The sequence below is a fragment of the Tamandua tetradactyla genome, chromosome 5 (assembly GCF_023851605.1).
Source record: "Tamandua tetradactyla isolate mTamTet1 chromosome 5, mTamTet1.pri, whole genome shotgun sequence".
Taxonomy (NCBI): Eukaryota; Metazoa; Chordata; class Mammalia; order Pilosa; family Myrmecophagidae; genus Tamandua; species Tamandua tetradactyla.
In genome coordinates, this window is record NC_135331.1 from 111,116,420 (window position 1) to 111,137,169 (window position 20,750).

Genomic DNA, 20,750 nt, shown 5'->3' on the forward strand with positions numbered 1-20,750 from the left:
TTGCACAATAAGGTAAAATTAAGAAAAAAAGGAAGAGGCAACTGTGAAGGAAGAGAAAGAGGAGGCAAGTTGAGAGATAACCGTGAGAACCTGGGCTTCTAGGAAACCCGACAGGACAGAGATGAAGACGTGAGGTGGTTTGAGGGAGAGAAAGAGGAAGATTTTTGGTTTTATTGAGAATGGTTTATGGAAGAAAAAAGGAAAAGGTAGCAAAGAAGACAGAAGGAGAAAAGCCCCGTTTAGAGACAGATTTCTGCTGTTTGAGATGGAGCATCACAAGCGGGGAGGAGGGGCAGCGGCGGAGGCCCGGGGTCCTGCCTCCCTGCTAGGCCCCACCCAGAGGATTCCTGTTGGCAGCACTTTGGCCTCAAGGAGACTTGAGTTTCTTAGTCCGTGGGGAGGTTCCGTTTTCAGCTTTCACCACTCCATTTTCATGGTAACCTGGGAAATGGAGGGAGACAAATATACATGGGATCTCTGCTGGGGTGGGAGCAGCAGCAGGGAGGAGGGGCAGGTCGTTCAGCACGGCCACTGCACACAGGACAAGCCAAAGGGGACAGGGGGCAGCAGGGTCCCAGAAGCAAATGGAAAACAGCAGGCAGCTCCTAGCAGGCTCCTGCTCTCCTCAACATCTTGCTGCAGGTGGCCCCATTTGAAGTATTGGGTCTCTGGCTGTCCTTGGGTGGGAGGGGGCTGGGATGGCACGCAGTACCCAGGAACAGGCTGAGGCCTGCTGGCCCAGGCCTAAGGCTGGGGCTGGAAAGTCTCTGAAATCATCCACTCAGCCAGTGTCCTCAGTTCCTCTCAGCCCTGCTGCAGGGCACCAGCCAGAGTCAGCAACATCTCTCAGGAATGGTGAGAACTGCTGAGAATGGGGCGGGGGAGGGAGTGGGGAGGGGGGCCGGAGAGGCTGTGGAGGAAGCTCTACTCAGGCGCCTGCCTTTCCAGACAGGAAATCCCTGGTCTTTTCCGTTGTTGTTAGAAACGCCTCCACGTGCTTGTTCAAAGCCAAAGCTACAGGCCTGGCTGCCACTTCCCACTGCCCCACATCAAGCCTTATGCCTCATCACACCCAGCGTGCACGTGTCTGCACGTGTCTGGCTCAAGCACACATGAGCCTCTGCCAGGCAGGCTGCCACCTACAGAAAGGCAGGTGAGTCAGAAAACAGATTCCCGGGTAGACGTGCCCCAGGCTGGACAGAAAGTGCAGGGCTGGCAGCTCCCTCGGCCTGGGTGAGGGTGGGTGGTGGCTGGAGGGAGTGACAGAGGCCAAAGAAGAGGTGGGTGTTTCACCCCAGCCACCCCCCTAGCTCTCTGTCATTTTGAGTCACTCCTAAGACAGAGGAGGAGCCAGAGAACTGGGAGGCAAGAGGCAGGCAGAGATTGAGAAGGAGAGGGCAGGTGAGGACAGGGCCTGCCATGCTGTAGAGAGCAGGCGGTGACAGCAGTGGCGGCAGCAGCTGAACTTGGCAGGGGTCTGGAAGGCATCCTGAGGACCTGCTTCCCAACAGAATGCCCCACCCCACCTCTGCCCTAGCCCCCAGCCAGGGTAGAGCCCGCAATGCCCTGCAATCCACCATGGCCCAGGCCCAGGCCCATGCCAGGCAGCCCCAGGGGAGGGAATCAGGAAGGAGGAGGAGCCAGCAGAGGGGGTCAGACTCAGTCTGGACAGAGCCCAAGGAGCAGGGCCTGGCTCCTCCCCACCCTCCCGGGCCTACCCAGTTTGCTATCTGCCCCAAGGGTGGGGCACTCACCAGATTCCCTCTTGACGAGCCTGGCTGGTAGTCTGGGGGCAGTGGGGATTCTGCGTTTGGCACTCTGCTCATTCCAGTGTTCCCGCCAGTGCCGCAGCTGGGAGTGGATGAAGCGCCACATGAGCCAGGCCTGGCCGGCACACACCAACAGCAGCACACACAGCCTGCGGGGGGCAGAGGGCGTCTCAGGGGCGGCTCAGGCCCACAGCCTCGGGGGAGGGGGAGAGACAAGGTCAAGAACCCCATGGCACATCTCCCCACTTGCCCTCGGCCTCACCACTGGCGCCCCACCCCCCACAGTTACCATCATCCCGAGGAAGTGGGGAGGGGGGCAGGGTTCTTTGCTGACACCTGCCCCAGCCACTGTCTTGGCTCTATGGCACTTCAGGGCTGGTGATGTTTGAGGCTTGGGAGACAAGGAGGGGAGAAAGCAAGGGATGCATATCCTCCTCCAAGATCATGCTACTCCCAAGTCGGATTCAGGTCCGTGTCTGTGTTCTGTACCCACAGCCCAGAATGCGGCATGCATGAGCTCTTCCAGGATTGGTAAAATTCAAAGAGCTGAATTACGATGCAGATGAAATAACTCAGGAAGAGTGGCTTCTCACCTCTTGTGCCACTTAAGCCTGAGCAACCCTGGCCAAATCGCACACCCTCCTGGGCCTCCGGCAGCCACACTGCGGCCCCCTCGCTGCCCTCCTCACAAGCAGGGGACTGTGAACCAAGCCGTTGAGAACATAGTTTGAAAGAGTCCAAGTGCAGTTGTAAATGACCATTGGAGAGACTGGACGTAACACGTTTTTGTGTTTGGACAGATGGAGGGGATATGCATTTGGATTGAGCCTCTGACTGCAGTCTGAGCAAACCTAGGCCAGGAAGTGAAGGTGGCTTTGATGGGAACAGAAAGCTGGCATATCTCTTCTCCCCTCAGGCCTGATGTGCAGAGATTTCCAGCCAGATATTACTGGCCATGGAGACTCAAGTCCAGCCACTTCTACCCTCTGCAGAAGTTGTGCCGAGTTCAGGAGGCTCCAGGCAGCGGCCCCTGACCTAGCACCTTGGGCTTCTGCCCTACTCACCTGCAAAGCAAGGTGTTGAAGTTTCCCTTCTCGGGGTCAAATGCCTGGTTTTCCATGCGAGCCAGTCCAAAACCAATGGCCAGCACAGCAAGGGTGAGGATGAAGAGGCGAGTGACCCCAAATACAGCCGCCCAGGCACTGAACCTGCTCATAGAGGCAGAAAAGAAGGATTAACCGTTAGGGCTCCCGAAAGAACATTCACCTACTTTTCCCAAAGCAACCCCACATAGGAAAAAGATTTGGGATAGCCTAGGAAGGTGATTGAGGGATGAGCTAACTAATATAGGATGCTCCAGGAAAAAAACAACCTTGGGGTGCTGCCTGCAGATAAACAGGCAGCTGACACCCAGAGGGAGATCCAGGCCTTGGGGGGGGCCAGCCCTGCCCACCGTGCCTGCGCGAGCTCTGAGCAGACCTGCAGGCCAGCAGCACCACTTACAGCTTCTCATTGTTTTCATCTGCAAAGTAGAAGAGTCGAGCCATGTGGAAGAGGAATTCAGTGGAGTACTGCAGCAGCAGCAAGATCAGGCCCAGGCGGCTCAGGCTGGGGAGAAACAGAGCAAAGATGATGTGCAGGGCAGCAGTCAGGCCCACCGCTCTGTCTTGCTCAGGCTGCACCTTGATCTAGGGCTCTACTTTCCACTCTGATCCTTTTACTGGCTGGCCCTTCCCTATCCTCTAGGATTCAGTCTAGCTGTCACAGCTGTAAGGCTGTGGTCTATTCCTTGCTCTGTCTGGGTCTGGTGCCCCTCCCTGCCCCCACAGAGAACCTGGTCTAGACTCTTCAAGCACTTTTCACCTTGCATGCACTGTTACATGCCCATCACGTAGCCCAGAACCAAACCCAAAAGAGATGCTTAGAAGAAGTCTGCTGAACCTTGTTCACTGAAATACAACTAGTTCCCACTGTCTGACTTTTCATGAACCAAGTCTTCACAACTAAAAGGTACACAGGAAAGCAAAATTCAACATAATGCAAAAATATTTACTTATGAACTGGACCAATAAATTTAACATCCACTCAGACATCCCCCTCTGCTTAATTCTAGATGTGACTTTGTTAGGCAGCTTCCTGTATCATATCAGATGTGGTCCAAACACAAAGTTAAAAGACTGTAGGGTGAAATTACAAATCCTGCTACACACACAAGTTTCACAAAACCAATGAAATCATGTGGGAGCACACCCATAGGTATGGATATATGCGGATCTGGCCATTTATACCAAATGCAACTGAAGAAGTAAAAAATTGATCAGAACATTCACTGTATGGGTATGACAAGAAAATACGAGAAACACTATCCAACATCTTCATTGGCCAACAAAGTCCAACATGATCTGGGCCATGACCTTGTCTCAAACTTCATTTTCTCTACGCCAGTCATACTGGCTTCAATGCCCACCTCAGGGCCTTTGCATGTGCTTTCCACACACCTGCCAAGCTCTTCCCCCAGATCTTCATGTGATAGGCTCTTGTCATTCAGGCCTTGGCTCAAGTCATCTCAGAGATCCCTTCCCTCACCATACCAAAGGTGCCAAATGGACAAATCACTCCATTACATTACCCTCACTCCTTTTCTTCATGGCACTTACTATCATGAGAAGCTTGTTAATTTATTTGTCTCCCCATTTATGGTCTGCTCCCACTGGAATGGAGGGCCTAGAGAGCAGGGCCTTGTCTGCTTTTATCCAGAGATAACTGAAGATCAGAGAGCAGTGCCTGGCCCAAAGGAGATGCTCACATATATGCTGCCTGAGGGAAGAAATCCAAAAACCAAGCTCTTCACCAAAATGAAATCCTGCCTCATCTGGCATTTTAAGGTCTGCTCTTGAGAAATCCTGCTGCTAAGGGCCTCTTTCTCTCCCCACACTCATTTCTGAAAACTAAAAGGACTGAGGGGGAAATGGTTTCTCCAGGAGCTGCTGCTGCACCTTGAAATGGTGCTGGTCCTGCTGGGCACTTGCCTATCCAGTGAACGTCCTGATTTAAGTTTCACTTCTAAGTTGTGCTAGGTATAATGGCCAAACTGTGGATGACCTGCTGCTCCTTGCCCTCTCGGTCCCATTTTCACCCCAAAACAAGAATTTCGAGAACTCAGCCCAAACAGGGTTGGACACCTGCCCTTCTTCCCCAGAACACTGTCGGATGTAGAAAAAATGGATCTTAATGCCTCTTGCATCTTAAGGAGAAAGAAGTTACAGTGATACAGTAGGGGCCCGACAGCGGCAGAAAGGGCTGCTTCTATGTGCTCCCGCAGCCCGGCTCTCACCACTAATTGCTAGGGCAGCAGTGCCTGCACCACCACACAACCTTCGCCTTGCAAAGGCCCACCCAGGAATTGATTGTGCAATAAGCATCCAGAGACAGGGCCCTCTGGGAGGCAGGAGACCTGAGTTTCAGAGCTGCCTCTTTTCCTGACAGCATTACCCTGAGCCACAGGACACTTGCTGTGGGAACATAGGAGAAAATGGGCCCCAGGACCTCCAAGCACCTCAGAAGAAAGTTATACATAGCAAGTTCTAAAAAAATGCCAGCCTAGAGAAAGAATTAGTTATTCTCCTATGCTGCACTGATAAAGCTCAAAAAGTCATCTAAATTAGCACTGACACATCTTATTCATCACTATGGTTCTTTTCATAAAAGAAGCTCTCAAGGCTAAATACTATAGCAACTTTTCAATTGGTAGAACAATCAAGCAGCAAACTATGCAAGTGGGAGCTAGTCTACTTGCCATCTCATTATACAGCGAAGGGAAGAGGATTTCAGGGTTCCAGCTCTAGCAGCATCCGCCACCATGTACCAGGAGACTCTATGTCTGTAACTGTCTCTCCTACAAGGCTGAGAATGAACCACTCATGGAAGATAATGGAATCTTCCATGACTGCACTTTGTATTCCTAGGTCTTAGCATGGTACTCGGCACATAAAAGGCGTCTAATAAATGCCTGCTAATTGAATGGATGCATGGATCGATGCATGGATGGAAACAGGCAAGGAAATCTTGCCAGTTCCAGGGTCTCACTCACTTTAAGAGGTAAGCTCCAGCTATGTGGACCAGGTACAGGCAAATGTACTGGAGCTGACGAGGAATCTCCTCCTGGAAACAAAAGAATCAGACTGTAAATTTGCTCTCTCCTTAACTGAAGATGCTAGGAATGATGGGAGGAGGGGAAGTGCAGAGGAATGAGGAAGGGGATACTCCCCATTCCACAGCTGCAAGGCTGGGCTGCTTCAGCACAGATGTCCCATGTCATGCCATGGAGTCTCTGGGACTGGGCTGCTGTGAGGTTTGAGGAGCAGGCGGCAGCTGAAGGCTCAGTGTCAGACAGTGAAGTTTGGATTGAGAAAAAAGTGACAGGGACTGGGGAAGAGAGCTTTTGGAAATAATTCAGAGGGAAATGATTTTAAAATTTTTTAAAATGTGGGAAAGGCAAAAATTTTTCCATCTGATATCTAGACTATCAGAGTTAGGTTTCTCCCAAAGCCACATGTCTGATGTGGGAGGCAGGTCACATGTCTGACGGCGTGACCTGCTCTTATGGAGGTCTCAAGCAAAGACTTCCGCAGGCACTGGCCCAGCACTGCACTCAAACCCCCAACATTTTCCCATCACCACCCAATGCTCTGAGCTTCCAGTGGGGGATGGGGGGGAGGTCCTATTAAGAATGCCAGGAAGGAAGGTGGAGAACGAGTGACCTCCAAGATGGAGGGAAGAAAAGGTGAGTACTCACCTTCCGTACCTTCTGGAAATACAGCTCAGGAAGTGCGTGCAGCCAGTAGGCCAGCTGGCACAGGTAGAAAAACTTCACCTGGAAACTGGAGACAAGGAAGTGAGTCACGTAAGAATGAAAAATGTGTCCCTGTGGGTGCTTGCCAAGTACAGGAGGGAAACATAAAGGCCAAGACTGTCTGAGGAGCTGGTCCAGGAGCAAGGCAGCGGGACCAGCCATTACCGCATTCGTGAGCCTGGGGACCCTGGCTTGTTCTAAGGCTGTGGATACAGAGCCACTTAAAGGAATACGGAAAGTCCATGAAAAGAAACAAAAGTAATTAAAAGAGTACACAGGAGGAGGGGTTCTTCAGCCTACAGCAAGAAAGGCTGAGGAGAGAGCTGATTAGAGAGCATGGCTGTGCTGGTTTGGAGCTATTATGTACCCCAGAAAAGCCATGTTCTTTTAATCCATTCTTGTGGGGGCAAACCTATTGTTGGGAGGGACTTTTTGATTAGGTTGTTCCCATGGAGATGTGATCGCCCCATTCAAGGTAGGTCTTAATCCTTCATTGGAGTCCTTTAAGAGAGCTCAGGAAAGAGAGACAGCTTAGAAAGAAAATGCCCCACGAGAAGCTAAGAGAGAAACAAAGGCCTAGAGACATTCTGGAGACAGCGACTGAAACCAGAACACTGGAGAAAAAAATGCCCACAGATGCTCAGAGACATAGTGGAGAGAAGGACCAGATGTTGCCATGTGACAGAGGAACCCCAGATGCCACCAGTCTTTCCTGAGAGAAGGTACCTTCCTCTTGATGTCTTAATTTGGACATTTTCATGGCCTGAGAACTGCACATGTGTAACCTAATAAACCCCCATTGAAAAAGCTAACCCATTTGCATTCTGGGAGCTTTCGCAAACCGAAACAGCGGCCAATGGAGGAGAGGGTGGCCAGTGAATACACTGACAAATGGTGCACAGCAAAAAGAAGGATTATAATCAGCCATAAGGAGGTCCCATGATTTACTGCTCTTAAGGATCTTACAGACAGTAAAGAGAGGTCTCCTGAGGGAGCACCCCCAGAGTAGGAGAGAGAGGGCAGGTGAGAACTACCTCTGCCAGAGCCTCAGTTAGGAGCTGTGAATGTGAGTGGGTCACCAAAGAGGCAGAAGGCCTAGAGAACTTTAAGGAGATGCTCTGCCTCTGAATCCATCTCACGTGGTTTACATATGTCTGTGGTCGAGGCTAATGCAGATGACATGTCATTTTGGGGTTCTCTATAAAGCATACTGGTGGGAGCTGCTCCTTGACAAGTCTGCCTTCCACAACATTACTCCCTAACAGGCTCACAGTACGATCTGGTCCTGATGCTAGTACCCTTGGCTGTTCTGTCCACATTCGGGGATGAAGAAGCCAGTAGGGACCGAGTCATGAGATTACTCACGGGAGATAGACATGCGGGTAGTCTTCCCAGAGGCTTCGTGGGTTTGTTAAGTATCCTTCCTGTGGTGGAGAAGAAGAGACAGCATTTAGAGACGTGGATGTGAGACCAGCGGGGACTTTGTGATGAACCCAGAGCCAGGCCCCAGCTGCCTGCCAGAGGAAGGGACAGGAAATGTCAGAATGAAAGGCCTCTCTCTGAGGTACCTGGGGGCAAGTGGCCGGTTTCTTTAGCGTGTTTAGCGTGAAAGAGCCGTAAGATAGTAAATGAGTGGAGGCCTGGAGTCTGTGTCTGAATACAGGTCTGACACTTAGTAGCTGCATCCTCTGAGTAAGGTAATCAGTTTCCTGAAGCTTCAGCTGGCTCATTTGTTAAAGGAGGATAAAAACACCTACCGTCAGAGAGTTACTGCTAGAAATTAATGCTACAGCTTATGTGACAGGATCTAGTACTGGGCCTGGCACACAGTGACTCACAAGATGCTTGTAGAATGAATAAGCAAATGGATTCTAGGCTCTCCATTGACGAGAAAAATGAGACACCTAATTTGGCTTTGCACATCATCATGAAGAAAGAGAATGACAGGTCCTGCTCGTCTCCCAAGTGTGTGGATTCTGGTACTTACCATACTGCATGTCCCTGTTTGAAAGGATTATGTGCCCTAGAAAAGCCATGTTTTAATCCTGATCCATTTTGTGGAGGCAGCCTTTTCTTTAATCCTTATTCACACTGTAAGCTGGAAACTTGATTAGATTATCTCCATGGAGATGTGGTTTGATTAGAGGGAGCTGTGACTCCACCCATTCCAGGTGGGTCTTGATTAGTTTACTAGAATTCTTTAAAAGGGGAAACATTTTGTAGAAAGTGGGAGAACCATGAGAGCCCTTGCAGCCAGAGACCTTTGGAGTTGCCCCAAGGGGAGCTTCATGAAACAAGAAGCCTGGAGAGAAAGCTAGTAGATGTCGCCATGATCGCCATGTGCCTTTCCAATTGAGAGAAACCCTGAACATCATCAGCCTTTCTTGAATGAAGGTAACCTCTTGCTGGTGCCTTAATTTGGACATATCTATAGTCTTGCTTTAATTTGGACATTTTCACAGTCTTAGAACTGTAAACTATCAACTTAATAAATTCCTCTTTTTAAGAGCCATCCCATTTCTGTTATATTGCATTCCAGCAGCCAGCACTGGTTGCCTCCGTAACTGTGTAAGCTCCTCCATGCAGGGCTTTTTCTTGCCCTTCTTTCTATTTCTAGCATCTAGTCCAGTGGCTGCTACAGACTGAGCCCCTAGAGCTGTAAAGTGGGAAGGTAACTTGAAAACCCTCCTATCACAGAACATCTAGAAATTAAACCTAATAAATACTCTTTTAAATGCAAAGCTGAGCTTACAATGAGAGAGGGAAACCCCTGGGACCCAAGACAGATAGGAAGTCAAAAGCCAGAGCAGCAGGGAAGGTGACGCTGTGGCAGCCCAGAAGGCACTACTCTTGGGGCCAGGGTTTTCGTGCCCATAAGGGGATGGAAGATGGTGTCTTGGGAGCTGTATTGAGACCCTGCATAAAATCAGGACCCCTGAGGGACTACAGCCTTAGAGAAAGGGTAGACAGCAAAGCATGTGATGACCAACACAGGAGGATGAAGATGTCTACCTCTGCCTGGGCTTTGAATGGATAAAAAGTTCCCTGAAGTATCTGTGTTCACACGGATCTGTAGTTCAAACTTTTACCATCAGTGTGGTCCAAGACCCACTAGACGAAGAAATTAATATTAATAGTGTTCCTGGCCTGGGGATATCCTCGATATCCTCATCCAAGGGCAGTCAGGAGTCCTATGGACAGATTCTTGCTAAAACTGAGTTTACAATCCAAGATTACAAAACACATGAGGAAACAATCCACCCTGAGCAAGAGTCAGCTGATGCTTCAAGAGTCCAGTAAGATCTTGTTGGTTGAATGAATGAATGATGAATATTTTAAGCAATTTCTCCCCTCTGAGGAAAGAAAAGCCCTAATTTATCATTCAAAGAAAACAGCAAAGGTTAGATTAGTATGACTGCATTTCAGAAATAGGGAAATGAAGGAGCAGGCAGGAGGGATGCTTTGAAACTAAACGGTTTTTCAGCAGCAGAGCTGAAATCTGAGTGTGGCCCCCAATCTCTTGGCTCAATAACGTCAGGCCAGGTAGCTTCAGTGAGCTAAAAAAATAATAGGCTGGGCTGACAGCTTTCATGTGGAGACTGAGAACCTCCAAAGCCCACGCTGTGATGAAGGGCAGGGGGTTAGCAGGACTGAGAAGAAAGAGAGGGCCAACAGGGCTTGGTGGGAAGTATTCTAGATTATTATCTTTTGGATTCTCAATGTTGTTTCCAAGCGAGGGCTGATCCATCTACCCTCTGGTCACCAAATGCCCTCTGGCCTATCAGCAGGCAGTTTGGGTATAGTCCACAGCCCTAAACCCACAACCCTGGGGCCCCCTTAGCACAGAGACCCAACTGACAGATCCCGTGACACAGGCACCAGTGCTGTCATGGTAACCTCGATCTGAAGGAAAAGGTCTCACCTCAACCCCTTATAGCTTCATTCTAATCTCTGCTCACTATACCATCCTCCTCTCCATCCCATCCCCACCAGATAGAGACCCAGAGATGGGGGGCTCTGGGCTTGCAGGGCAGGGGAGTTTTGTTCTTTCTCTCACCCACACCTCTGCCCTTCATACAGCTGCTCTACCAGAGTCTCTGACCCTAAAAACACAGCATAAGGCAGTTTTCCACGTGCTCTACCTGAATCCAGGGGACTCACAGAGGAGAGAACTTTCCTTCCTACACGAAGCAGTCATACATTTAAGGAGGAATCTGGTATTTCTGACACTGAGGTGGGAGAGGATTCTTTGCCAAAATCTAAACACACACAAAAAACCAGCCAAGAGAAGCAGCGCTGAGAGAAATCTAAAGTCTAGTTGATCTTGTGATTTTAAACAGGAATTCTCAGCTTGGCCTCTTTTCTGAGCAAAGGGGACAGAACTTTGAAGCCAATAAGCAGTGAAAACTCCCAGAAAAATGTGGCCTGCTTGCGAATGTCCAGTCTACTGGGACTGAGTAGGGTGGGGAAAGAGGGAGCCAGAGGAAAAATGACTCACTGGTCTGAGAACAGCCTTTTCCAGATCGCTGGCCAAGCAGCTGCCTAAGGGAGGACTGGGGCTGAGGGTGGCTTCAGCACACAGGCACACCAGACCACCTGAGTCCTTGGGGGGCCGAGCTTGGCACAAGAAGCTATCTGTAGTAAGGCACTCCAAGGCACATCCACTGATAGGCCTTAGCAGATGGTCTGGGGAGCTTTGTTCTCCTCTATGCTTACAAATCAACCCATGAACTAAGTGAGGCCTGAGCAAGCTGGAACAATCCTTTCCTTTCCCCAGCACACTTCATTTTTGTTGTATGAGCAAAAAGTACCACAAAAACAGTAGAATCCAGACAAAATACAGTCAGTTGCTACCTAGATTCAGACATACTTTATATCATTTATCCATCAGAACAGCCTTGTACTAAAAATCTGCTCTAAATGCCAAAAGCACAAGCAACCACAGCAAAAAAAATTGCATCTCATAAAAATAAAAAACTTTTATCCATCAAAGGATGATATTAAGAAAGTGAAAAGATAGCCTACAGATGGGAGAAAATATTTAGATATCAAATACCTGGTAAGGATTTAAAATATCTAGAACACACAAAAAAACTCCTATAATATAACAACAAAAAAGACAGACAACCCAATTTAAAAACATGCAAAAGACTTGAATAGATGTTTCTCCAAAGAAGATAAACAAATGGCCAATAAACACATGAAAAGATGCTCAACATCATTAGCCATAAGGGAAATACAAATCAAAACAGCAGTGAGATACCACTTCATACTCACTAGGATGATTATTATTTAAAAAAAAACAAAACAGAAAATAACAAATGATGAGAATACTGAGAAATTGGAACCATCACGCATTGCTAGTGGGAATCTAAAATGGTTGTGCCTGCTATGGAAACCTGTTTGGAGATTCCTACAAAAGTCTAATATATAATTACCAAATAATCTGGCAGCTCCACTCCTAGGTATATACCCGCAAGAACTGAAAATGGACTCAAACAATACTTGTGCACCAATATTCATAGCAGCATTATATACAATAAACAAAAGACGGAAGCAACCTAAGCATTCATTAACTGAAGACAAGATAAACAAAACAGTACAGCGAAATGTTATTCAGTCATAAAAAGGAATGAATTCCTATATATGCTACAACATGGATTTGAAACCTGAAAACGAGTGAAATAAGCCAGACTCAAAAGGACAAATATTGTATGATTCCATTTATATGAAATATTTAGAATAAGCAAATTCATAGAGACAGAAAGTGGAGACACAGAGACAGAGAATCAGTGCTTAATGGGTTTCCTGTTTTGGGTGATAGAAAGATTTAAGTAATGGAAGGTGTTGATGGTAGAACAATACTGTAAAAGTAATTAATGCCAATGAATTATGCAATCAAAAATGGTTAAAATTGCACTTTTTTTAAATACTGATTACCAAAATAAATTTTAAAATCTGCTCTAAAGCAACTAGTCCACTGGCAGAAAGCAGCCCTGAAACAAAACAAGAGGGGCTCCCTTCCTATACTGGTTTTCCCTGAACAGCAGATTTTAGTTTCAAAATATGAAGCCAGACTCTGATAGAAGTCATACTGCTTTCCTCTGTGGATCTTTTTTTTTTTTTCCCCTGGACAATGAATAGTAATTCACAGGCAGATTAAAAGTTGAAGGTCAATGTTCTTATAAAATTATTGGTTAGTCCATCTACCTCCCATAACTCGACCTTTATATCTGGAGATAGAAATGTCTGAACCAAACATCAAAATAAAACTGATTATTGCTGGTGGGAGGGATTTAGCATAATTTTTTCTTTCTATTTTCAATTTTTCTGTATTGCTCTTTTTCTGTTAAACAATCAATTATGGATTTTACAAAAACAATCATTTCATCACTTAGAAAATGTGGAAGGTTGGAGCAAGAAGATGCACTTGCGAATCATTTATTCATTCATTCTTGCAACCAGTATCTGCGAAGCACTTAGCACAGGTCAGGTAGTGCACTAGGGGTGGAGGGGACCATGGCACCACCTGCTCGCAAACAATTTAAGGTCTAGTGGAAGGATAGACAACAGAGAATACACACATGGACAGGGAAAACACCACAGTGAAGAGCTCAGAAAATACAAACTGCGGTTGGCAGGTGGGGTGGGTGGGGTGGGGTCGTGAATTGGGTTGTTGAGGAGATGGACACGTGGATGACAAGGAGGCCGTGGGATGTCAGCAGGTGGAAACCCCAGTGCAAAGCCCTGGGGGCCAGCTGGGAGAGCTTGAGGAACAGAAACCTGAACAGCAGCCAGTGAGCAGGAGGAGGTGAGACTGGTGAGGTCATCAGGGCCCAGGTCACTGGAGTACGGAGGGAAACCAACTTCCCTGCAAATGTGAACAGAACTTTCAAGAGGAGAAGGCATGATTCATTTTCATTTTTAAAATAAAGCAGCCTGTTTCTGGAAGGAAGCTATTCAGTGGTTCAGGCAAGAAATGACGGTGGCTTGGATGTGGGCAGGGTTTCTCAAACATGGCACTACTGGATAATTCTTCATTGTGGGGGGCTGTCCTGCACATCAGAGGAGGTTCGGCAGCACCCTGTCCTATACACACCAGATGCCGGGAGCGCAATGCCAAATGTGCCATGGAGGGATCCTGTTTCGGAACTACTGGACTAGGGGTAGCAGCGCAGGTAGAAAGCAGTTGACAAAACCTCAATATGATTTGTGGGTAAAGCTGGCCAGACCTACTGATGAATTGGCTATGGAATGTGAAAGAGAAGTATCTAGAAAAATTTGCATAATAACAGACAAATACGTTAAAAAAGAAACAACATAAAAACTACCTGTTTTATTCCTTTTACAAAACTATCCTCTCTTCTTCCTTAATCCCTTTCATTCTGTGTAGAATAGTGCTGATGGAAGGGGTAAGGATAAGGAGCTGAGTGGTGTTATTAGGAGTTTGGTCACTGATTCTTTCCATGGTCCCTTGGGCCTCTATTTCCTGTAGAGTATGTTGAGTAGGGAACAGGCTTTCACCATAATAAAAGACTGTTATGAGCTTCCCCAAGCAAAGTGCTCCATGCTCCCAAACTAATTAGCATCATCATTTCTGAGCCCCCAAAGGACCAAGAAAAGCAAAGAAAGAGCAAGTTCAGCATTTCACACTCTGGAAGGGGTATTAAGTAACTGGGCTCCTCGGCCCCCACATCTGGCCTAAACGTGTCACAGCTGGGATGGGAATGTCTGGGGACATTGTAAAATGGGGTAAAAGTGACTCAGAGATGAAGCAATGCTTCTCACGAAAGACCAGTTAAACATCAGTGGCCTCCTGAGGCTGTCGTGCCTCAAAACAGCTGAGGGTCTCCAGAGGTGGGCACAGACCAGGTTGGGGGACACTGCAGTCCAGAAGCGCCTGGCTCCCCAGGGTTAGCAGCACCCACAAAGAGCCCAGTGTAAACACAGGAGCCCTGCTGGGGAGTACATGAGCCCCAGGTCCCTCATTTCAAATTCCTAGAGTTTTATTTAGGAATACTTTTCTGCTACTAAATGATAGAAATGAAAGCAATATAGAAAAGGACATGTTGACTCTTGCTTTCAGAATATGAATTCAACTTTCAGCTCTGGAGACAGAGAGCTCCTTATGATGTAAAAGCCCACCACTGTCACTGAAGGAAGAAGAAAGGAGAGAGGGATCTGTGGAAGGCAGGAAAGAAATTTCAAGAAAGGTCACAGCGTGGCTGAATTTTCCAAGTTCTGGTCCTGGGATTTCTCACAGGACAACTGGAGCGCCTGAAAAGGAGATCGGGTTACAGGTCCAGTTGCCCTGGGATGGGCTGGGGGCTATTTAGACACTTCCCAGCACTACAGGTCTACTCTTGTCACAACAAACTCCAAAGGACTTTTGTGTTTTCTCATATGAAAGATTTCCGCCATATCAAAAGTTGACTGAAATGAGTCCTAATGTGTAGAAAAGGGAGGTAGATAAGTTGTCTGGTCCTTGGGACATCTGTCGGAATGACACTGACTCTCGCAAGGTTTAATGTGAGAACGGGGCAAATGCTGACCTTGCTTCTGAGAGGCAAACGTGGTGAAGCGGAACGTACTGGAGATGGGATGACACCTACCATTCCAAATCTTATCCCTGCAGCTGCAGCTTCAGAACTACCTGGCCTTGGGCAAGCTGTTAAATTTGATCCTGGGTTGCTCCAACACACAAAATGGTTACCAGAATGAACACAAAAGTTATCTCAAGGGATAACAGGGCCTTATAAAACCATGAAGTGCTGTGTAGGTATATGGTATTATTATTATTGCAATATCCCATAATTATAAAAAAATGTTGATTTTGGGACAAGATGGCTCTCTCCAGCTATCAAGTGGCATCCATATCATTTGCCTCCTCTCATAATACCATGAAGGCAGAAAGACTTTCAGTTTTAAATGCCCCAAGTTTACTTTCTGCTCATCACCCTTTTTCTTCCCTGTAAAACCTTCAATCATTTATATTAGTGACCCAAGAAGAGACAAGGATGCCTCAAGCCTGACACCCTTTGGAAGTCCCAAGGGTAACTCACCGCCACCACCACGTAGAAGCACCATATCACGGAGCTGAGATGAAAGACGACCAGCTGTCCAGACTCATTGAACTTGCTGTGTTTGACCTTGGAGAGATGAAGCCGTTTGCTGATTTTCTAAAGGGAAAAGGAAAGCCCACATGTGGATATACATGTGTATCGGTAATGGGCGGGTTTCAAATACTTCCCATCAAAGTGCTAGATATGGTCAGACGTTTGAAGCCTGCCATAATCTAGGTTATTTAGTGCAAGCCTATTGTACACATACAGCATTTAGTTAAAGGTAAGCATTTTAAGAAAGACAAGATTAATGCCTTTAGCCTAGACATGGAGAAAACATCCCTTAATCATGCTGAGTACAACAAACCTATAAGGACACTGTGTTCTATTTCAGGCAGCTCTCTCCCTGCATAGTCAATACTGCTGTCCTACCTGCTGTGAGAGGGCACAGAGGTCAAGGTGTGGACAGGGAAGGCCTGTTTAGTAGGCCCAACCAAGGGATGTAAATGAGAGGGGTGGATGGATTCAGGGCTGCAGTTTCCTCCAAGGCAAGGGCCTCCAAACAACCACATCTCCCCAGCCTCTGAGCTCAGAACTCAGAGACGTCACTTACATCTAAAATGTACTCCTGAACGACAGCATGCAAGATGATGGTGATGAAGATGTAGAACAAAATTGTGACCAGGTCCTTCGGCCCATAGTGGTAGTGCACGGTCTCGCTGTCTGTGGAGGCAACAGGTACCAAGTCAGATCCCTGGGGTGGAGTCTGCATGTCTCACAGAAATGCTCAAGATCCATTATTTAAACATTGAGCATGTCTCTTTGCTCCTCTTCAAGCAAACTGAAAACAGGTCTGAAGCAGAAGTGCCACCAAATCTACCCATGTGCTGTAAAGTTAGACTTAGAAGGAAGAGTTTCGGCCCCAGAATCCTACCCAACCTCTGGACTGGCCTCTTGGGGGCACCGCTGGGGAAGGCTAAAGAGAATTAACTGCACCACCAGGTCATGAGAAGGGTATAACTCATGAGTCCGGGTAGGGCGCACAGTGGCTGAAGGCCAGGCATTGGAGACAACTCACCTCCAGTTCTGGCACCATCATTCTCTCAGTCTCAATTCCCACCACCCCCCAGCCCCGCCCCATATAATGGGACAGTAGTCTGCCTCATTGAGGAAATACAGCATGGAGTTTGAGAGTGTGGACTCAGGAGCCAGACTGCCTGAGCTTCTATAACCGCTCTAGCATTTATTTCCTTGTAAAATTGGGGCACCTCTTTGCCTCAGTTTCTTCATCTATAAAATGAGGACAGTAACAGTTTCTACATCAGAGGGTTGTTGTGAGAATTAGATGAGCTAATAAATGCAAAGTACTTAGAACAGCATCTGGCAAATAGTAAATAGTAGATACGCATTTGCTATCATTTTTAGTGTTGGGTTATTATGAGGATTAAATGAGATACTTTGTCTGCAAGATGCTTATTGAAGTGCCTGTAGCTTATGGTAAGCATGCAATAAATGGCGGTAATACATTAATTTTATTAATAGTAATAAACTAAACAGAATCCTTGATATGTTAAGTCTTAAAAAGTTCTGCTATCATAGCCTCTTTCTCCATGGGCATGGGAGAATTTATACCCTTGTCCTAGTCAGCAGGCCATAGGGTTGCAAGAGGCTCATGAACTGTTGCTTGCCTGCTTCTCTGCTACTCTGTAAATCCACCAACCCCCAAGCAGAGACTCTGGTGGTCTTTCCAGCAGTGGTGTTTTGCCCTCAGTCACACACACGAGTCATCTCTCTTTGCTGGGGTGCATTTCCCAGAAGGTGGCCAGGGTCGCTTTGCTTCAGGGTGGTCATGAAATGAATTGGGTCGTTCTGAGAGTCAGCCCATAACCTTGGCCGCCCTGGCCTGGGAGAATGTGATGGTGGGCGGTCAAGAGGGGGTGGGAGGAGGTGGTGAGTACAGTGAGAACATGAACTTTGAAATCAGACAAACTTTCCTTTTTCCTCTCCCTCCTTCTTTCCACAAAGCCCTACTCTGTGAGAGGAACTGGGCTAACTGCTGAAATGTGGAGATAAAAGACGCTGCCTTTGGCTTCAGAGCACACAGTCCAGCAGGGAGACTGACAAATAAACACACGATTACAATACAGACGGGCGGTGCTGCCAAGGGGTACACACAGTGAGCCAGGAGCCAGGGAGCCAAGGCCTGAGTCCGCTGGCCAGAAGGTGGTGGGGGCAGTTGGTCAGGGAAGACCTGAACGGGATGACATCAGAACTCAGGGGCAGTCAGGTGGAGGGAAGCATCCTCCACAGAGAAAGCAGCATCTGGAAAGGATGCAGGGACTGAGGCCAGACAGCAGGAGGCTGGGGGCCATGGAGTGGGGGGTGAGGCCATGAGGCTGGTGTGAATGGCTTGTGAAAGTGCTTGGACTATATCCGTAAAGCAATGGGAAAACAGTGAAGAATTTCAAATTAAATAGCAAAATGATGAAATCTGTGTTTCAAAAAGTTTATGCTGGCATCAGTGGAAGTGGCAAGCCTGGAAGTGAAGAGTCCATTTTGGAAGTTGCCACAGTGATCCAGGTAAGGAATAATGGGGCTTGAATCAAGTTGGCAAAGAGAGAGGAGGGAGGGAAGATGTCATTCATACAGAACCGATGGCACTTTGTGACCAACCAGAGAGCCCAGGACGTGGGAGCAGGCATCGGACTGACAGGAGAAGGCACTGAAGGTGAGGGTAAGAGCTGAGCCTGTGACTCCGCCTCCTGCTTCTGCTCTACCACCCTTGAAACCCAGATAACATTTTCCCTGCCCTCCCCTCAAGGGAGACCAAAGGAGGTTACTTAGATAGCAGCAGAGTTTTGTTTTGAGGACATCATTATTTTAGGTGAAATTTTTAACCCCAACCAAAGAAGCACAGTTTAAAAGTAAGCAAACAACAAAGGCTATGGATCATCCATTTGAAGCGTATAAACAACTTTTGCCATTCTCTACCCCAAATACTATGATTCCAGAAGACATCAACATAGCCTTAAATTCTTCCTGAGACAAGAATGAATACATGAATAAACAGAATACTTTGTTCCCTCACTGTCAAGTGCGAAGTACATGTTTGTTTATTACTCAACAAACTATGTGCATGGCTCTACTGGGAGCTGGGGAGATGGCAGTGAACAAGATGGGTGTGGCCCCTGACCTTTTGTATCTTAGCAGGTAGATACCAAACATCCGTATACTTAAACACCAGTAGACATTTTACTCCTAGGTATAAACCCCAAAGAACTGAAAACAAAAACTCAAACAGATACTTGTATACAAATGTTCACAGCAGCATTATTTACTATAGACAAGAGGTTGAAACAACCCAAGTGTCCATCAACAAACAAATGGATAAACAAAATGTGGGAGAGTCATACAATGGAATATTATCAACCTTAAAAGGAGATGAAGCTGTGATACATGCAACAACATGGACAAATCTTGAAAACATTAGGTTAGTGAAATAAGCCAGGCAAAAAAATGGCAAATCTTATATAAGTCCGCTTATATCAAATTCACAGAGACAAAAAGTAGACGAGAAGTTACCGGAGCAGAGTGGGGAGGAGAGAACAGGGAGTTACTGCACATGGGTACAACATTTCTGTTTGGGGTGATGAAAAAGTCTTGGTAATGGATAGTGGTGATGGTTGCACAATATTATGAATGTACTTAATGTCACTGAACCATACACTTAAAAATGGCTAAAATGGCAAATTTTATGTTTTACCATAATAAAATTAAACAACAACAAAACAAATCAATGTCTAAATTTGATAAGTGCTCCAAAGGTGACTGAACAGAAGCCTCCTTTAGAGTGAATCCTGGAGGCTGGTTCTAAGGAGGGGACATTGTGGCCAAGGTATGCAGCTGAGTGAGCTGGTGGCAAAGGTGGTCAGGGCAGAGGCTTTGTGGGGAAGAGCTTGGAGGGCTGCATGGTAGAGGTAGGAGGACAGTAGAAGACAAACCTATGGCAGTGGCAAAGGCCACCTCACGAAGGCACTCCTTACAAGTCAGGACAATGGTACGCTGTATCCTAAGGACAATGGAAAATCACTGGATGACTTTGGACACATATTTAAAAAATCTCTCTTCCTGCCATATGGAGAATGGATTAGAGGAGCAGGGTGAGGAGACCAGTTAGGAAGCTCCTGCAGGTATTGCAGGTGAGGGGGGAGATGGGGTACCCTGCACAAGGACAGCGGTAGAGCATTAGATAAAAGACAAATTCAGATAGATTTTGGTGATGCAATCAAAAGAGCCAGCTGATGGATTTGCTATGGGGAATGATTCTCAAATCCTTCCTGGAATCTTTCCAATAGTCTATGAGTCTTCTCAGTGACCTTCCCACTATAGATGGGTTATCCCACCTGCCATGAAAAGTGATCCATGTTTGCTCATCTTTGATCACAGAGACAGAAGAAAGCAAAAATAATCAGTAAGGGCTTTGGCTGTTTTGACAATGTCTATAAGCAGCTGTCCCTTTTTGAAAGTGATATTCTTGATTTCCCATTTTATTTCCTATGACAAATGGATATTGGCCTGTTTGTTTGTTGTATCACCTGTAAGTGGTTTCTCCCTACTTACCTTTAAATTTCCAATCTTGTCCAGATACTACAGTGTAGTCTCTGACCTACCTCCTTGGGATATGAGCTGGTATCCACTAGTTGCTGCCATCCCATCTGCTTTTCAGATCTCATTAAAGTCTGGGCATCTGCCAACTGAGCTTATCCCGTTGTTTAAAGAGCATACGGCACTCCTTAGATGCCTCTTTCTCTGTCCCTAATTATTTTCTTAATCCTTGTAAACCTAGGTTTGTACAATTTACCTTCCATTTGTTTGTGTGCTTGCTATCAACGTTATTTTCACATTATTTCAAATCTTTTACATTATTTATAAATGTATAACTTATATATAAAAAACTACCATAAACAAAATCAAGAGGCAAATGACCATCTGAGGAAAATATTTACAATTCGGGTCATAGATAAAGGACTGCCTTGCTAAAATGTAAACATTTCTAGAACATGAGAA

The 20,750-nt window shown here is 46.8% G+C and overlaps 1 protein-coding gene across 3 annotated transcripts in view; it reads right to left on the minus strand.

Annotated features, from left to right (window-relative positions):
* Window positions 1-20,750, minus strand: part of TRAM2 (translocation associated membrane protein 2) — a 100,060-nt gene continuing 79,310 nt past the window's right edge. For all 3 annotated transcript variants that reach the window (XM_077162063.1, XM_077162064.1, XM_077162062.1), the window contains 9 exons: window positions 16,297-16,406; window positions 15,684-15,800; window positions 7,987-8,045; window positions 6,565-6,649; window positions 5,860-5,930; window positions 3,273-3,377; window positions 2,834-2,977; window positions 1,755-1,918; window positions 1-441 (listed from right to left, as the gene is read on the minus strand). In XM_077162063.1, the coding sequence (XP_077018178.1) occupies window positions 368-441; window positions 1,755-1,918; window positions 2,834-2,977; window positions 3,273-3,377; window positions 5,860-5,930; window positions 6,565-6,649; window positions 7,987-8,045; window positions 15,684-15,800; window positions 16,297-16,406 (929 nt within the window). In that variant the 3' untranslated portion in view covers window positions 1-367. The remainder of the gene's footprint in view (window positions 442-1,754; window positions 1,919-2,833; window positions 2,978-3,272; window positions 3,378-5,859; window positions 5,931-6,564; window positions 6,650-7,986; window positions 8,046-15,683; window positions 15,801-16,296; window positions 16,407-20,750) is intronic.